The sequence below is a fragment of the Oncorhynchus kisutch genome, unplaced genomic scaffold (assembly GCF_002021735.2).
Source record: "Oncorhynchus kisutch isolate 150728-3 unplaced genomic scaffold, Okis_V2 scaffold745, whole genome shotgun sequence".
Taxonomy (NCBI): domain Eukaryota; kingdom Metazoa; phylum Chordata; class Actinopteri; order Salmoniformes; family Salmonidae; genus Oncorhynchus; species Oncorhynchus kisutch.
This window is the reverse complement of record NW_022262690.1, coordinates 141,736-159,957: the sequence shown is the minus strand read 5'-3', so window position 1 is coordinate 159,957 and position 18,222 is coordinate 141,736. Positions and strand designations below refer to the sequence as shown.

Here is an 18,222-nt window from a genome sequence, read left to right as displayed (position 1 = left end):
ATAGACCAGAGCCCTATATAGTGTCCTACTATAGATCAGAGCCCTATTCCCTATATAGTACACTACTATAGACCAGAACCCTATTCCCTACATAGTGAACAACTATAGATCAGAGCCCTATTCCCTATATAGTGGTACTACTATAGACCAGAACCCTGTTCCCTATATAGTGGTACTACTATAGACCAGAGCCCTATTCCCTATATAGTGGCACTACTATAGACCCCATTCCCTATATAGTGGTACTACTATAGACGCTATTCCCTATATAGTGGTACTACTACAGACCCTATTCCCTATATTGTGGTACTACTATAGACCCTATTCCCTATATAGTGGTACTACTATAGACCCTATTCCCTATATAGTGGTACTACTATAGACCCTATTCCCTATATAGTGGTACTACTATAGACGCTATTCCCTATATAGTGGTACTACTATAGACGCTATTCCCTATATAGTGGTACTCCTATAGACGCTATTCCCTATATAGTGGTACTACTATAGACCATATTCCCTATATAGTGGTACTACTATAGACGCTATTCCCTATATAGTGGTACTACTATAGACGCTATTCCCTATATAGTGGCACTACTATAGACGCTATTCCCTATATAGTGGTACTACTATAGACCCTATTCCCTATATAGTGGTACTACTATAGACCCTATTCCCTATATAGTGGTACTACTATAGACCCTATTCCCTATATAGTGGTACTACTATAGACCCTATGCCCTATATTGTGGTACTACTATAGACCCTATTCCCTATATTGTGGTATTACTATAGACCCTATTCCCTATATAGTGGTACTACTATAGACCCTATTCCCTATATTGTGGTATTACTATAGACCCTATTCCCTATATTGTGGTACTACTATAGTCCCTATTCCCTATATAGTGGTACTACTATAGACCCTATTCCCTATATTGTGGTACTACTATAGACCCTATTCCCTATATAGTGGTACTACTATAGACACTATTCCCTATATAGTGGTACTACTATAGACCAGAGCCCTATTCCCTATATAGTGGTACTACTATAGACCAGAGCCCTATTCCCTATATAGTGGTACTACTATAGACCAGAGCCCTATTCCCTATATAGTGAACTACTATAGACCAGAGCCCTATTCCCTATATAGTGGTACTACTATAGACCAGAGCCCTATTCCCTATATAGTGAACTACTATAGACCAGAGTCATATTCCCTATATAGTGGTACTACTATAGACGCTATTCCCTATATAGTGGTACTACTATAGACCAGAGCCATATTCCCTATATAGTGCACTACTATAGACACTATTCCCTATATAGTGGTACTACTATAGACCAGAGCCCTATTCCCTATATAGTGGTACTACTATAGACCAGAGCCCTATTCCCTATATAGTGGAACTACTATAGACCAGAGCCCTATTCCCTATATAGTGGTACTACTATAGACCCTATTCCCTATATAGTGGTACTACTATAGACCCTATTCCCTATATAGTGGTACTACTATAGACCAGAGCTATATTCCCTATATAGTGGTACTACTATAGACCCTATTCCCTATATAGTGGTACTACTATAGACCTTATTCCCTATATAGTGGTACTACTATAGACCAGAGCCCTATTCCCTATATAGTGGTACTACTATAGACCCTATTCCCTATATAGTGGTACTACTATAGACCAGAGCCCTATTCCCTATATAGTGGTACTACTATAGACCCTATTCCCTATATAGTGGTACTACTATAGACCCTATTCCCTATATAGTGGTACTACTATAGACCCTATTCCCTATATAGTGGTACTACTATAGACCAGAGCCCTATTCCCTATATAGTGGTACTACTATAGACCAGAGCCCTATTCCCTATATAGTGGTACTACTATAGACCCTATTCAAGCAAGACTTTAGCTGGAGCTGTCTGGGAGGGGTCTGGGCTGGAGCTGTCTGGGAGGGGTCTGGGCTGGAGCTGTCTGGGAGGGGTCTGGGCTGGAGCTGTCTGGGAGGGGTCTGGGCTGGAGCTGTCTGGGAGGGGTCTGGACTGGAGCTGTCTGGGAGGGGTCTGGGATGGAGCTGTCTGGGAGGGGTCTGGGATGGAGCTGTCTGGGAGGGGTCTGGGCTGGAGCTGTCTGGGAGGGGTCTGGGATGGAGCTGTCTGGGAGGGGTCTGGGCTGGAGCTGTCTGGGAGGGGTCTGGGCTGGAGCTGTCTGGGAGGGGTCTCCGCGGGGAGCTGTCTGGGAGGGGTCTCCGCGGGGAGCTGTCTGGGAGGGGTCTCCGCGGGGAGCTGTCTGGGAGGGGTCTGGGCTGGAGCTGTCTGGGAGGGGTCTGGGCTGGAGCTGTCTGGGAGGGGTCTGGGCTGGAGCTGTCTGGGAGGGGTCTGGGAAGTCTATGGGTATCTGCTAGAATGTGATCCAATCCCCATAGACTTCCAGTCATTACACCTACTAGAATGCTAGCAGATACCCATAGACTTCCAGTCATTACACCTACTAGAATGCTAGCAGATACCCATAGACTTCCAGTCATTACACCTACTAGAATGCCAACTGTTCCCATAGACGTCCAGTCATTGCGCTAATGCTAGTTAGCACACAGACATATAAAAATGGTATCCGCGAGACTCTGGAGGAGAACAGATCATGTCCTGTAAGTGTCCCTTTAAAAATGCACCTTATAGGCTTCATTGTGTCTCTTAAACTCTGTAGGTTTAAGAGAAGAGGATTCAGTGAGGGTGACAACAACACAAAGATGTCTCAGGTCCCGTAAAAAAACAAAACAACATTCCGTTCTAAACAGCAGTAAATGGCTTGTTGTTATCCTTCGTTATGAGACCAGAGACGTTATGAGACCAGAGACTTTATGAGACCAGAGACTTTATGAGACCAGAGACGTTGTGAGACCAGAGACGTTGTGAGACCAGAGACGTTGTGAGACCAGAGACTTTATGAGACCAGAGACGTTGTGAGACCAGAGACGTTGTGAGACCAGAGACGTTGTGAGACCAGAGACTTTATGAGACCAGAGACGTTGTGAGACCAGAGACGTTGTGAGACCAGAGACGTTATGAGACCAGAGATAGACAGGCTGAGAGGTTAATAAAAGAGCAGCATTAAGTGGGAGGAATTACAGAAACCCCTCCCCAACACCCTGAAAATTTGTGTTTTGGTCCAATAGCAACGGCTCCTTCTGAGATGCCCAATACCAGAGATGATAGAAAACAGAGAGAGAGACCAATAGCTAATACAACGGCTCCTTCTGAGATGCCCAATACCAGAGATGATAGAAAACAGAGAGAGATGGGAGTTTACAGACAAGAGGATCAACGCTGTATATAACATCCGCATACAATCCAATGTGAATCTTTAACTAGGTCCCAGTACAGTGGACTCTCTGGCCAAACCAGGGACACATTAACTACCAGGTAGACATGGACAACCAGCTGACCTGAAGATTGGATTTAAAATACACCTGACTTAGGGGCCTCCCGGGTGACGCAGTGGTCTAAGGCCAACACAGATTCTGGGTTCGAGCCCGGGTTCTGTCGCAGGCGGCCGCGACCGGGAGGTCCATGGGGCGGCGCACAGTTGGCTCAGCGTCGTCCGAGTTAGGGGAGGGTTTTGACCGGCTGGGATATCCTTGTCCCCATCGCGCTCTAGTGACCCCTGTGACGGGCCCGGGCGTAGTGCACGCTGACCAGCTCGCCAGGTGTAACGGTGTTTCCTCCGACACATTGGTGCGGCTGGCTTCCGGGTTGGATGTGCGCTGTGTCAAAGAAGCAGTTGGTTGGGGTCGTGTTTCGGAGGACTCATGGCTCTCGACCGGGAGTTGCAGCGATGAGACAAGACTGTAACTACCAATCGGGGAGAAAAAAGGGCTATAAATAAATGATACAAAAAGACACCTGACGTGAAGAGTGACGTTCTCGTTTTATAGTCTATTTCTGGGTAATATAACCTGGTCTGCATGGACACACAGTGACCTGGGTAATATAACCTGGTCTGCATGGACACACAGTGACCTGGGTAATATAACCTGGTCTGCATGGACACACAGTGACCTGGGTAATATAACCTGGTCTGCATGGACACACAGTGACCTGGGTAATGGTCTGCACGGACACACAGTGACCTGGGTAATATAACCTGGTCTGCATGGACACACAGTGACCTGGGTAATATAACCTGGTCTGCATGGACACACAGTGACCTGGGTAATATAACCTGGTCTGCATGGACACACAGTGACCTGGGTAATATAACCTGGTCTGCATGGACACACAGTGACCTGGGTAATATAACCTGGTCTGCATGGACACACAGTGACCTGGGTAATGGTCTGCACGGACACACAGTGACCTGGGTAATATAACCTGGTCTGCACGGACACACAGTGACCTGGGTAATATAACCTGGTCTGCATGGACACACAGTGACCTGGGTAATATAACCTGGTCTGCATGGACACACAGTGACCTGGGTAATATAACCTGGTCTGCATGGACACACAGTGACCTGGGTAATGGTCTGCACGGACACACAGTGACCTGGGTAATATAACCTGGTCTGCATGGACACACAGTGACCTGGGTAATATAACCTGGTCTGCATGGACACACAGTGACCTGGGTAATATAACCTGGTCTGCATGGACACACAGTGACCTGGGTAATATAACCTGGTCTGCATGGACACACAGTGACCTGGGTAATATAACCTGGTCTGCATGGACACACAGTGACCTGGGTAATATAACCTGGTCTGCATGGACACACAGTGACCTGGGTAATATAACCTGGTCTGCATGGACACACAGTGACCTGGGTAATATAACCTGGTCTGCATGGACACACAGTGACCTGGGTAATATAACCTGGTCTGCATGGACACACAGTGACCTGGGTAATATAACCTGGTCTGCATGGACACACAGTGACCTGGGTAATATAACCTGGTCTGCATGGACACACAGTGACCTGGGTAATACCTGGTCTGCAGGGACCACCAACAGTGACCTGGGTAATATAACCTGGGTCTGCCATGGACACACAGTGACCTGGGTAATATAACCTGGTCTGCGGATGGACACACAGTGACCTGGGTAATATAACCTGGTCTGATGGACACACAGTGACCTGGTAATGGTCTGCACGACAACACAGTGACCTGGGTAATATAACCTGGTGCTGCCATGGGACACACAGTGACCTGGGTAATATAACCTGGTCTGCACCTGGACACACAGTGACCCTGGGTAATATAACCTGGTCTGCATGGACACACAGTGACCTGGGTAATGGTCTGCACGGACACACAGTGAACCTGGGTAATATAACCTGGTCTGCATGGACACACAGTGACCTGGGTAATGGTCTGCACGGACACACAGTGACCTGGGTAATATAACCTGGTCTGCATGGGACACACAGTGACCTGGGTAATATAACCTGGTCTGCATGGACACACAGTGACCTGGGGTAATATAACTCGGTCTGCATGGACACACAGTGACCTGGGTAATATAACCTGGTCTGCATGGACACACAGTGACCTGGGTAATATAACCTGGTCTGCATGGACACACAGTGACCTGGGTAATATAACCTGGTCTGCATGGACACACAGTGACCTGGGTAATATAACCTGGTCTGCATGGACACACAGTGACCTGGGTAATATAACCTGGTCTGCATGGACACACAGTGACCTGGGTAATATAACCTGGTCTGCATGGACACACAGTGACCTGGGTAATATAACCTGGTCTGCATGGACACACAGTGACCTGGGTAATATAACCTGGTCTGCATGGACACACAGTGACCTGGGTAATATAACCTGGTCTGCATGGACACACAGTGACCTGGGTAATATAACCTGGTCTGCATGGACACACAGTGACCTGGGTAATATAACCTGGTCTGCATGGACACACAGTGACCTGGGTAATGGTCTGCACGGACACACAGTGACCTGGGTAATATAACCTGGTCTGCATGGACACACAGTGACCTGGGTAATATAACCTGGTCTGCATGGACACACAGTGACCTGGGTAATATAACCTGGTCTGCATGGACACACAGTGACCTGGGTAATATAACCTGGTCTGCATGGACACACAGTGACCTGGGTAATGGTCTGCACGGACACACAGTGACCTGGGTAATATAACCTGGTCTGCATGGACACACAGTGACCTGGGTAATATAACCTGGTCTGCATGGACACACAGTGACCTGGGTAATATAACCTGGTCTGCATGGACACACAGTGACCTGGGTAATATAACCTGGTCTGCATGGACACACAGTGACCTGGGTAATATAACCTGGTCTGCATGGACACACAGTGACCTGGGTAATATAACCTGGTCTGCATGGACACACAGTGACCTGGGTAATATAACCTGGTCTGCATGGACACACAGTGACCTGGGTAATATAACCTGGTCTGCATGGACACACAGTGACCTGGGTAATATAACCTGGTCTGCATGGACACACAGTGACCTGGGTAATATAACCTGGTCTGCATGGACACACAGTGACCTGGGTAATGGTCTGCACGGACACACAGTGACCTGGGTAATATAACCTGGTCTGCATGGACACACAGTAACCTGGGTAATATAACCTGGTCTGCATGGACACACAGTGACCTGGGTAATATAACCTGGTCTGCATGGACACACAGTGACCTGGGTAATATAACCTGGTCTGCATGGACACACAGTGACCTGGGTAATATAACCTGGTCTGCATGGACACACAGTGACCTGGGTAATGGTCTGCACGGACACACAGTGACCTGGGTAATATAACCTGGTCTGCATGGACACACAGTGACCTGGGTAATATAACCTGGTCTGCATGGACACACAGTGACCTGGGTAATATAACCTGGTCTGCATGGACACACAGTGACCTGGGTAATATAACCTGGTCTGCATGGACACACAGTGACCTGGGTAATATAACCTGGTCTGCATGGACACACAGTGACCTGGGTAATATAACCTGGTCTGCATGGACACACAGTGACCTGGGTAATATAACCTGGTCTGCATGGACACACAGTGACCTGGGTAATATAACCTGGTCTGCATGGACACACAGTGACCTGGGTAATATAACCTGGTCTGCATGGACACACAGTGACCTGGGTAATATAACCTGGTCTGCATGGACACACAGTGACCTGGGTAATATAACCTGGTCTGCATGGACACACAGTGACCTGGGTAATATAACCTGGTCTGCATGGACACACAGTGACCTGGGTAATATAACCTGGTCTGCATGGACACACAGTGACCTGGGTAATATAACCTGGTCTGCATGGACACACAGTGACCTGGGTAATATAACCTGGTCTGCATGGACACACAGTGACCTGAATGTAACTGTCTGTTTTTATAAAGGCCTGGGGGGTCAATATGATACATTGGTCAAATAGATGGAGGTGTGCTCGATTTACCTCGATTAGGCAACAAATGGTACCAGAAGTCCAGAAATCTACACACTCTGCATGTCAAGCGAAAACAAACCAAGCGCACCAAGTATTTATGAAATCTGTATTGGACCCAGATCCACAAAACATTCTCCTGTTCTGTTGGAGGTCGGGAGGAGTTCAAGTGTTGTTGGTTCTAGACTCGAATGTTCTGTAGTCTAGAACCTGTTGGTGGCATCGTTAGTCCCTGAGTCGGTGGAACCCGGCAAAGTCCGGAGGTTGCCGTGCGGTCGTAGTCGTGACGATGACGGGCCTCCTCTTGGGCGGTATCTTCAGGGTTCCGTTGCGCTCTTTGACCTTGTACTCCAGCGTGCTGTGAGGTATCCCATAAACCACCTGGGCCTTGGAAATGCTCATCCTGCCCCCCATCACCATGGTGATAGCCTCCTCTAGCAGGTCGTGGTCGTACTGCCGGTAGCGCCCGCGCTTCTTCCTGGACTGCTTGTTCTCCCCGCTATGCTCCGCCCCTTCCTCAGGATCATCCAATGAGGAGCAGCGGTGGTGGGGTGAGAGGTCAGGCAGGTCGAGGGAGGGCAGGAGGGAGCGGTGGAGTCTCAGCAGAGAGGAAGAGGTAGCAGCGATATTAGTGGTGGTGGTGCCATGGTGTGGTGGGGGGTGGTAGTGCAGGTGCTCAGCCAGGCTGCAAGGCTCAGGGAGAGGGGGAGCTGGTCTGGAGCGCGATCTGACCTGGGGGATACGGAGGTGGAGCTCCTCTCTGAGCTGGGGGGGTAGAGACCGGGACAAAACCCTCTGCAGGCCATGCCGGGTCAGACAAGACGAAGAGGAGGGAAGGAAGAGCATTTCTCCGTTCTCCTCCCTCGCTCCCAGCTCCGCCCAGGCCGCCACCCTCTGCAACACCAGCCGCACCTCCTCGCCGTGCGCCGCCGCCACATCCTGTGAGGTCACATCCTCCCCCAGCTCTGAGCGCAGGATTTCAAGGGGGATCCCGTAGAGAAGGGCAGCTCTGTTCTCTTGGAGACGACCAGACCTCACGTCTCTCAGAGCCTTGGACAGCAGCCCCTCAGACAGCTCACTGGACCTCTGGGCATGGTGTTCCTCGGTCTGGTACGCCCCGGCTGCTCCCCAACGCTGCTGCTGCCTCCTAGTGGGGGGAGGACCAAACACCACCGTCAGGATCAGGGAGGGGGAGAGGGGTGACTCCTTTATGTCGTGTTGGGAACATCACTGTGCACGGTCTGTCATGAGCTGACGTCATCTGTGACAGCATTGTCGTTGAGTGACATCTCTCTGTGTCTGTCATACGAAGAGAGGCAGTGACATCATCTCTGTGCGACTGTCATATGAAGAAAGGGGGTGACATCATCTCTGTGTGTCTGTCATATGAAGAAAGGGAATGACATCATATCTGTGCGACTGTCACATGGGGCGGCAGGGTAGCCTAGTGGTTAGAGTGTTGGACTAGTAACCAAAAGGTTGCAAGTTCAAATCCCAGAGCTGACAAGGTACAAATCTGTCGTTCTGCCCCTGAACAGGCAGTTAACCCACTGTTCCTAGGCCGTCATTGAAAATAAGAATTTGTTCTTAACTGACTTGCCTAGTTAAGTAAAGGTTAAAAAAATTAAGAGAGGCAGTGACATCATCTCGGTGCGACTGTCACATTGAAGACAGGTTTGCAGAGTAGTTAATCCCTGTCCAGTATTTTGGTTAAAGGATTTCTGATCCACAACGTCATTAGGAAACAGGAACGATCCAGTCTGTGACGTTACGCTGTCTCACAGCCACGTGTTTCTGTGTGTCAGTCTGACTAGCTGAGGTGACAGATCCAGCCAGCTGCACTGTGTTCTAGGTACCAACAGGTGTTGAAACAGGCAGGTACAACCTGATTACATGGATATATACAAACATCCCATACATCCCCATTCCATTATTCAACTCACTGTCCAAGTCTACAGCCTGGCTATACTGATACCAGAGGACTGTCCCAATTCATCCACCACTAGACAGTCTACAGCCTGGCTATACTGATACCAGAGGACTGTCCCAATTCATCCACCACTAGACAGTCTACAGCCTGGCTATACTGATACCAGAGGACTGTCCCAATTCATCCACCACTAGACAGTCTACAGCCTGGCTATACTGATACCAGAGGACTGTCCCAATTCATCCACCACTAGACAGTCTACAGCCTGGCTATACTGATACCAGAGGTCTGTCCCAATTCATCCACCACTAGACAGTCTACAGCCTGGCTATACTGATACCAGAGGACTGTCCCAATTCATCCACCACTAGACAGTCTACAGCCTGGCTATACTGATACCAGAGGACTGTCCCAATTCATCCACCACTAGACAGTCTACAGCCTGGCTATACTGATACCAGAGGACTGTCCCAATTCATCCACCACTAGACAGTCTACAGCCTGGCTATACTGATACCAGAGGACTGTCCCAATTCATCCACCACTAGACAGACAGTCTACTGATACCAGAGGACTGTCCCAATTAATCCACCACTAGACAGACAGTCTACAGCCTGGTTATACTGATAGCAGAGGACTGTCCCAATTCATCCACCACTAGACAGACAGTCTACAGCCTGGCTATACTGATACCAGAGGACTGTCCCAATTCATCCACCACTAGACAGTCTACAGCCTGACTATACTGATACCAGTGGACTGTCCCAATTCATCCACCACTAGACAGTCTACAGCCTGGCTATACTGATACCATAGGACTGTCCCAATTCATCCACGACTAGACAGACAGTCTACAGCCTGGCTATACTGATACCAGCGGACTGTCCCAATTCATCCACCACTAGACAGACAGTCTACAGCCTGGCTATACTGATACCAGAGGACTGTCCCAATTCATCCACCACTAGACAGACAGTCTACAGCCTGGCTATACTGATACCAGAGAACTGTCCCAATTCATCCACCACTAGACAGTCTACAGCCTGGCTATACTGATACCAGAGGACTGTCCCAATTCATCCACCACTAGACAGACAGTCTACAGCCTGGCTATACTGATACGAGAGGACTGTCCCAATTCATCCACCACTAGACAGTCTACAGCCTGGCTATACTGATACCAGAGGACTGTCCCAATTCATCCACCACTAGACAGTCTACAGCCTGGCTATACTGATACCAGAGGACTGTCCCAATTCATCCACCACTAGACAGACAGTCTACAGCCTGGCTATACTGATACGAGAGGACTGTCCCAATTCATCCACCACTAGACAGTCTACAGCCTGGCTATACTGATACCAGAGGACTGTCCCAATTCATCCACCACTAGACAGTCTACAGCCTGGCTATACTGATACCAGAGGACTGTCCCAATTCATCCACCTCTAGAGAGACAGTCTAATGATACAGATCACCTAACACTGTCCCATTACATCTACCACTAGACAGTCTACTGATACAGACCACCTAACACTGTCCCACTACATCCACCACTAGACAGTCTACTGATACAGACCACCTAACACTGTCCCACTACATCCACCACTAGACAGACAGTCTACTGATACAGACCACCTAACACTGTCCCACTACATCCACCACTAGACAGACAGTCTACTGATACAAACCACCTAACACTGTCCCATTACATCTACCACTAGACAGTCTACTGATACAGACCACCTAACACTGTCACATTACATCCACCACTAGACAGTCTACTGATACAGATCACCTAACACTGTCCCACTACATCCACCACCACTAGACAGACAGTCTACTGATACAGACCACCTAACACTGTCCCACTACATCCACCACTAGACAGTCTACTGATACAGACCACCTAACACTGTCCCACTACATCCACCACTAGACAGACAGTCTACTGATACAGACCACCTAACACTGTCACACTACATCCACCACTAGACAGTCTACTGATACAGATCACCTAACACTGTCCCACTACATCCACCACCACTAGACAGACAGTCTACTGATACAAACCACCTAACACTGTCCCATTACATCTACCACTAGACAGTCTACTGATACAGACCACCTAACACTGTCACACTACATCCACCACTAGACAGTCTACTGATACAGATCACCTAACACTGTCCCACTACATCCACCACCACTAGACAGACAGTCTACTGATACAGACCACCTAACACTGTCCCACTACATCCACCACTAGACAGTCTACTGATACAGACCACCTAACACTGTCCCACTACATCCACCACTAGACAGACAGTCTACTGATACAGACCACCTAACACTGTCACACTACATCCACCACTAGACAGTCTACTGATACAGATCACCTAACACTGTCCCACTACATCCACCACCACTAGACAGTCTACTGATACAGACCACCTAACACTGTCCCACTACATCCACCACTAGACAGACAGTCTACTGATACAGACCACCTAACACTGTCACACTACATCCACCACTAGACAGTCTACTGATACAGACCACCTAACACTGTCCCACTACATCCACCACTAGACAGACAGTCTACTGATACAGACCACCTAACACTGTCCCACTACATCCACCACTAGACAGACAGTCTACTGATACAGACCACCTAACACTGTCCCACTACATCCACCACTAGACAGTCTACTGATACAGACCACCTAACACTGTCCCACTACATCCACCACTAGACAGTCTACTGATACAGACCACCTAACACTGTCCCACTACATCCACCACTAGACAGACAGTCTACTGATACAGACCACCTAACACTGTCACACTACATCCACCACTAGACAGTCTAATGATACAGACCACCTAACACTGTCCCACTACATCCACCACCACTAGACAGACAGTCTACTGATACAGACCACCTAACACTGTCCCACTACATCCACCACTAGACAGACAGTCTACTGATACAGACCACCTAACACTGTCCCACTACATCCACCACTAGACAGACAGTCTACTGATACAGACCACCTAACACTGTCACACTACATCCACCACTAGACAGTCTACTGATACAGACCACCTAACACTGTCCCACTACATCCACCACTAGACAGTCTACTGATACAGACCACCTAACACTGTCCCACTACATCCACCACTAGACAGACAGTCTACTGATACAGACCACCTAACACTGTCCCACTACATCCACCACTAGACAGTCTACTGATACAGATCACCTAACACTGTCCCACTACATCCACCACTAGACAGACGGTCTACTGATACAGACCACCTAACACTGTCCCACTACATCCACCACTAGACAGACAGTCTACGGATACAGACCACCTAACACTGTCACACTACTCTGAATTATGTTGTGGTTTTGCCGTACAGGCTAAAAAGTGAAATATTGTATTGTCAATGCATGGTAAATAGTAACAACGGCATCTATTGGCTATGCATACTAAGTATCGTGCTAGTATGGACATTATGGACCAATGAGAGGAGAGACACTCACCCTGAGGCTTTGTGAATGGTGGGTGACGTGGAGGCCGAGCTGGCAGAGTTCCGCTTGGAGAGGTCGAGCACACTGTCCGCTACGGGAGAAGGAATCAGACAACTAGTCAGAGGTCAGACAACTAGTCAGACAACTAGTCAGAGGTCAGACAACTAGTCAGAGGTCAGACAACTAGTCAGAGGTCAGACAACTAGTCAGAGGTCAGACAACTAGTCAGACAACTAGTCAGAGGTCAGACACCTAGTCAGAGGTCAGGCAACTAGTCAACTAGTCAGAGGTTAGGCAACTGGTCAGAGGTCAGGCAACTAGTCACAGGTCAGGCAACTAGTCAAAGGTCAGGCAACTAGACAGTAGCCAGACAACTAGTCAGAGGTCAGGCAACTAGTTAGAAATGTGTGGGTTCTAGGTCCTGTTGGGTTCTCTACCTGGTGTGGCTCTAGGTCCTGTTGGGTTCTCTACCTGGTGTGGCTCTAGGTCCTGTTGGGTTCTCTACTGGGGGGGCTCTAGGTCCTGTTGGGTTCTCTACTTGATATTGGTTCTAAGTCCTGTTGGGTTCTCTACCTGGTGTGGCTCTAGGTCCTGTTGGGTTCTCTACCTGGTGTGGCTCTATGTCCTGTTGGGTTCTCTACCTGGTATTGGTTCTAAGTCCTGTTGGGTTCTCTACCTGGTATTGGTTCTAAGTCCTGGTATTGGTTCTAGGTCCTGTTGGGTTCTCTACGTGGGGTGGTTCTAGGTCCTGTTGGGTTCTCTACGTGGTGTGGTTCTAGGTCAAATATGGGACGAGGATTCTAATATCCCATAACGTTTTGCATAAGCGAGGAAGAATTCTAAGCAAAAAGGAAACCAGCAATGCTAGTTAGCAACGGCACTGGTCCCAATGAATCTGTGTATTTCCCAATGCTAGTTAGCAACGGCACTGGTCCCAATGAATCTGTGTATTTCCCAATGCTAGTTAGCAACGGCACTGGTCCCAATGAATCTGTGTATTTCCCAATGCTAGTTAGCAACGGCACTGGTCCCAATGAATCTGTGTATTTCCCAATGCTAGTTAGCAACGGCACTGGTCCCAATGAATCTGTGTATTTCCCAATGCTAGTTAGCAACGGCACTGGTCCCAATGAATCTGTGTATTTCCCAATGCTAGTTAGCAACGGCACTGGTCCCAATGAATCTGTGTATTTCCCAATGCTAGTTAGCAACGGCACTGGTCCCAATGAATCTGTGTATTTCCCAATGCTAGTTAGCAACGGCACTGGTCCCAATGAATCTGTGTATTTCCCAATGCTAGTTAGCAACGGCACTGGTGCCAATGAATCTGTGTATTTCCCAATGCTAGTTAGCAACGGCACTGGTCCCAATGAATCTGTGTATTTCCCAATGCTAGTTAGCAACGGCACTGGTCCCAATGAATCTGTGTATTTCCCAATGCTAGTTAGCAACGGCACTGGTCCCAATGAATCTGTGTATTTCCCAATGCTAGTTAGCAACGGCACTGGTGCCAATGAATCTGTGTATTTCCCAATGCTAGTTAGCAACGGCACTGGTCCCAATGAATCTGTGTATTTCCCAATGCTAGTTAGCAACGGCACTGGTCCCAATGAATCTGTGTATTTCCCAATGCTAGTTAGCAACGGCACTGGTCCCAATGAATCTGTGTATTTCCCAAAGCTACAACATTATCCTGACCTGGGTAATCCTCAACCTAGGTGCTACAACGTTATCCTGACCTGGGTAATCCTCAACCTAGGTGCTACAACGTTATCCTGACCTGGGTAATCCTAATCCTAGGTGCTACAACGTTATCCTGACCTGGGTAATCCTCAACCTAGGTGCTACAACGTTATCCTGACCTGGGTAATCCTCAACCTAGGTGCTACAACGTTATCCTGACCTGGGTAATCCTCAACCTAGGTGCTACAACGTTATCCTGACCTGGGTAATCCTCAACCTAGGTGCTACAACGTTATCCTGACCTGGGTAATCCTCAACCTAGGTGCTACAACATTATCCTGACCTGGGTATCCTCAACAACGTTGTCCTGACCTGGGTATCCTCAACCTAGGTGCTACAACATTATCCTGACCTGGGTAATCCTCAACCTAGGTGTGGGTTCTCTCCCAGAGCAGCCTGGGTAATCCTCAACCTAGGTGTGGGTTCTCTCCCAGAGCAGCCTGGGTAATCCTCAACCTAGATGTGGGTTTTCTCCCAGAGCAGCCTACTACAAAGCAGGACCCTCTGGCTCCCTTGGATACTGATGCAACCTCTGGTTCCCTTGGATACTGATGCAACCTCTGGCTCCCTTGGATACTGATGCAACCTCTGGTTCCCTTGGATACTGATGCAACCTCTGGCTCCCTTGGATACTGATGCAACCTCTGGTTCCCTTGGATACTGATGCAACCTCTGGTTCCCTTGGATACTGATGCAACCTCTGGTTCCCTTGGATACTGATGCAACCTCTGGTTCCCTTGGATACTGATGCAACCTCTGGTTCCCTTGGATACTGATGCAACCTCTGGTTCCCTTGGATACTGATGCAACCTCTGGTTCCCTTGGATACTGATGCAACCTCTGGCTCCCTTGGATACTGATGCAACCTCTGGCTCCCTTGGATACTGATGCAACCTCTGGCTCCCTTGGATACTGATGCAACCTCTGGCTCCCTTGGATACTGATGCAACCTCTGGCTCTCTTGGATACTGATGCAACCTCTGGCTCCCTTGGATACTGATGCAACCTCTGGCTCTCTTGGATACTGATGCAACCTCTGGCTCCCTTGGATACTGATGCAACCTCTGGCTCTCTTGGATACTGATGCAACCTCTGGCTCCCTTGGATACTGATGCAACCTCTGGCTCCCTTGGATACTGATGCAACCTCTGGCTCCCTTGGATACTGATGCAACCTCTGGCTCCCTTGGATACTGAAGCAACCTCTGGTCCCCTTGGATACTGATGCAACCTCTGGCTCCCTTGGATACTGATTCAACCTCTGGCTCCCTTGGATACTGATGCAACCTCTGGCTCCCTTGGATACTGATGCAACCTCTGGTTCCCTTGGATACTGATGCAACCTCTGGTTCCCTTGGATACTGATGCAACCTCTGGTTCCCTTGGATACTGATGCAACCTCTGGTTCCCTTGGATACTGATGCAACCTCTGGCTCCCTTGGATACTGATGCAACCTCTGGTTCCCTTGGATACTGATGCAACCTCTGGCTCCCTTGGATACTGATGCAACCTCTGGCTCCCTTGGATACTGATGCAACCTCTGGCTCCCTTGGATACTGATGCAACCTCTGGCTCCCTTGGATACTGATGCAACCTCTGGCTCTCTTGGATACTGATGCAACCTCTGGCTCCCTTGGATACTGATGCAACCTCTGGCTCTCTTGGATACTGATGCAACCTCTGGCTCCCTTGGATACTGATGCAACCTCTGGCTCTCTTGGATACTGATGCAACCTTTGGCTCCCTTGGATACTGATGCAACCTCTGGCTCCCTTGGATACTGATGCAACCTCTGGCTCCCTTGGATACTGATGCAACCTCTGGCTCCCTTGGATACTGAAGCAACCTCTGGTCCCCTTGGATACTGATGCAACCTCTGGCTCCCTTGGATACTGATTCAACCTCTGGCTCCCTTGGATACTGATGCAACCTCTGGCTCCCTTGGATACTGATGCAACCTCTGGCTCCCTTGGATACTGATGCAACCTCTGGCTCCCTTGGATACTGATGCAACCTCTGGCTCCCTTGGATACTGATGCAACCTCTGGTTCCCTTGGATACTGATGCAACCTCTGGCTCCCTTGGATACTGATGCAACCTCTGGCTCCCTTGGATACTGATGCAACCTCTGGTTCCCTTGGATACTGATGCAACCTCTGGCTCCCTTGGATACTGATGCAACCTCTGGTTCCCTTGGATACTGATGCAACCTCTGGTTCCCTTGGATACTGATGCAACCTCTGGCTCCCTTGGATACTGATGCAACCTCTGGTTCCCTTGGATACTGATGCAACCTCTGGTTCCCTTGGATACTGATGCAACCTCTGGTTCCCTTGGATACTGATGCAACCTCTGGCTCCCTTGGATACTGATGCAACCTCTGGCTCCCTTGGATACTGATGCAACCTCTGGCTCCCTTGGATGCTGATGCAACCTCTGGTTCCCTTGGATACTGATGCAACCTCTGGTTCCCTTGGATACTGATGCAACCTCTGGTTCCCTTGGATACTGATGCAACCTCTGGTTCCCTTGGATACCGATGCAACCTCTGGCTTCCCTTGGATACCGATGCAACCTCTGGCTCCCTTGGATACCGATGCAACCTCTGGTTCCCTTGGATACTGATGCAACCTCCCTTGGATACTGATGCAACCTCTGGCTCCCTTGGATACTGATGCAACCTCTGGTTCCCTTGGATACTGATGCAACCTCCCTTGGATACTGATGCAACCTCTGGCTCCCTTGGATACTGATGCAACCTCTGGTTCCCTTGGATGCTGATGCAATCTCTGGTTCCCTTGGATGCTGATGCAACCTCTGGTTCCCTTGGATACTGATGCAACCTCTGGTTCCCTTGGATACTGATGCAACCTCTGGTTCCCTTGGATACTGATGCAACCTCTGGTTCCCTTGGATACTGATGCAACCTCTAGTTCCCTTGGATACTGATGCAACCTCTGGTTCCCTTGGATACTGATGCAACCTCTGGTTCCCTTGGATACTGATGCACCTCTGGTTCCCTTGGATACTGATGCAACCTCTGGCTCCCTTGGATACTGATGCAACCTCTGGTTCCCTTGGATACTGATGCAACCTCTGGTTCCCTTGGATACTGATGCAACCTCTGGTTCCCTTGGATACTGATGCAACCTCTGGTTCCCTTGGATACTGATGCAACCTCTGGTTCCCTTGGATACTGATGCAACCTCTGGTTCCCTTGGATACTGATGCAACCTCTGGCTCCCTTGGATACTGATGCAACCTCTGGCTCCCTTGGATACTGATGCAACCTCCCTTGGATACTGATGCAACCTCCCTTGGATACTGATGCAACCTCTGGTTCCCTTGGATACTGATGCAACCTCTGGCTCCCTTGGATACTGATGCAACCTCTGGTTCCCTTGGATACTGATGCAACCTCCCTTGGATACTGATGCAACCTCTGGCTCCCTTGGATACTGATGCAACCTCTAGTTCCCTTGGATACTGATGCAACCTCTGGTTCCCTGGATACTGATGCAACC

The 18,222-nt window shown here is 49.1% G+C and overlaps 1 protein-coding gene across 3 annotated transcripts in view; it reads right to left on the bottom strand.

The window, feature by feature from the left end:
• LOC109887364 (uncharacterized) overlaps positions 1-18,222 on the bottom strand; it is a 66,697-nt gene that overhangs the window by 13,403 nt on the left and 35,072 nt on the right. For all 3 annotated transcript variants that reach the window (XM_031816115.1, XM_031816114.1, XM_031816113.1), the window contains exon 6: positions 12,968-13,046. In XM_031816115.1, coding sequence (XP_031671975.1) covers positions 12,968-13,046 — 79 coding nt within the window. The remainder of the gene's footprint in view (positions 1-12,967; positions 13,047-18,222) is intronic.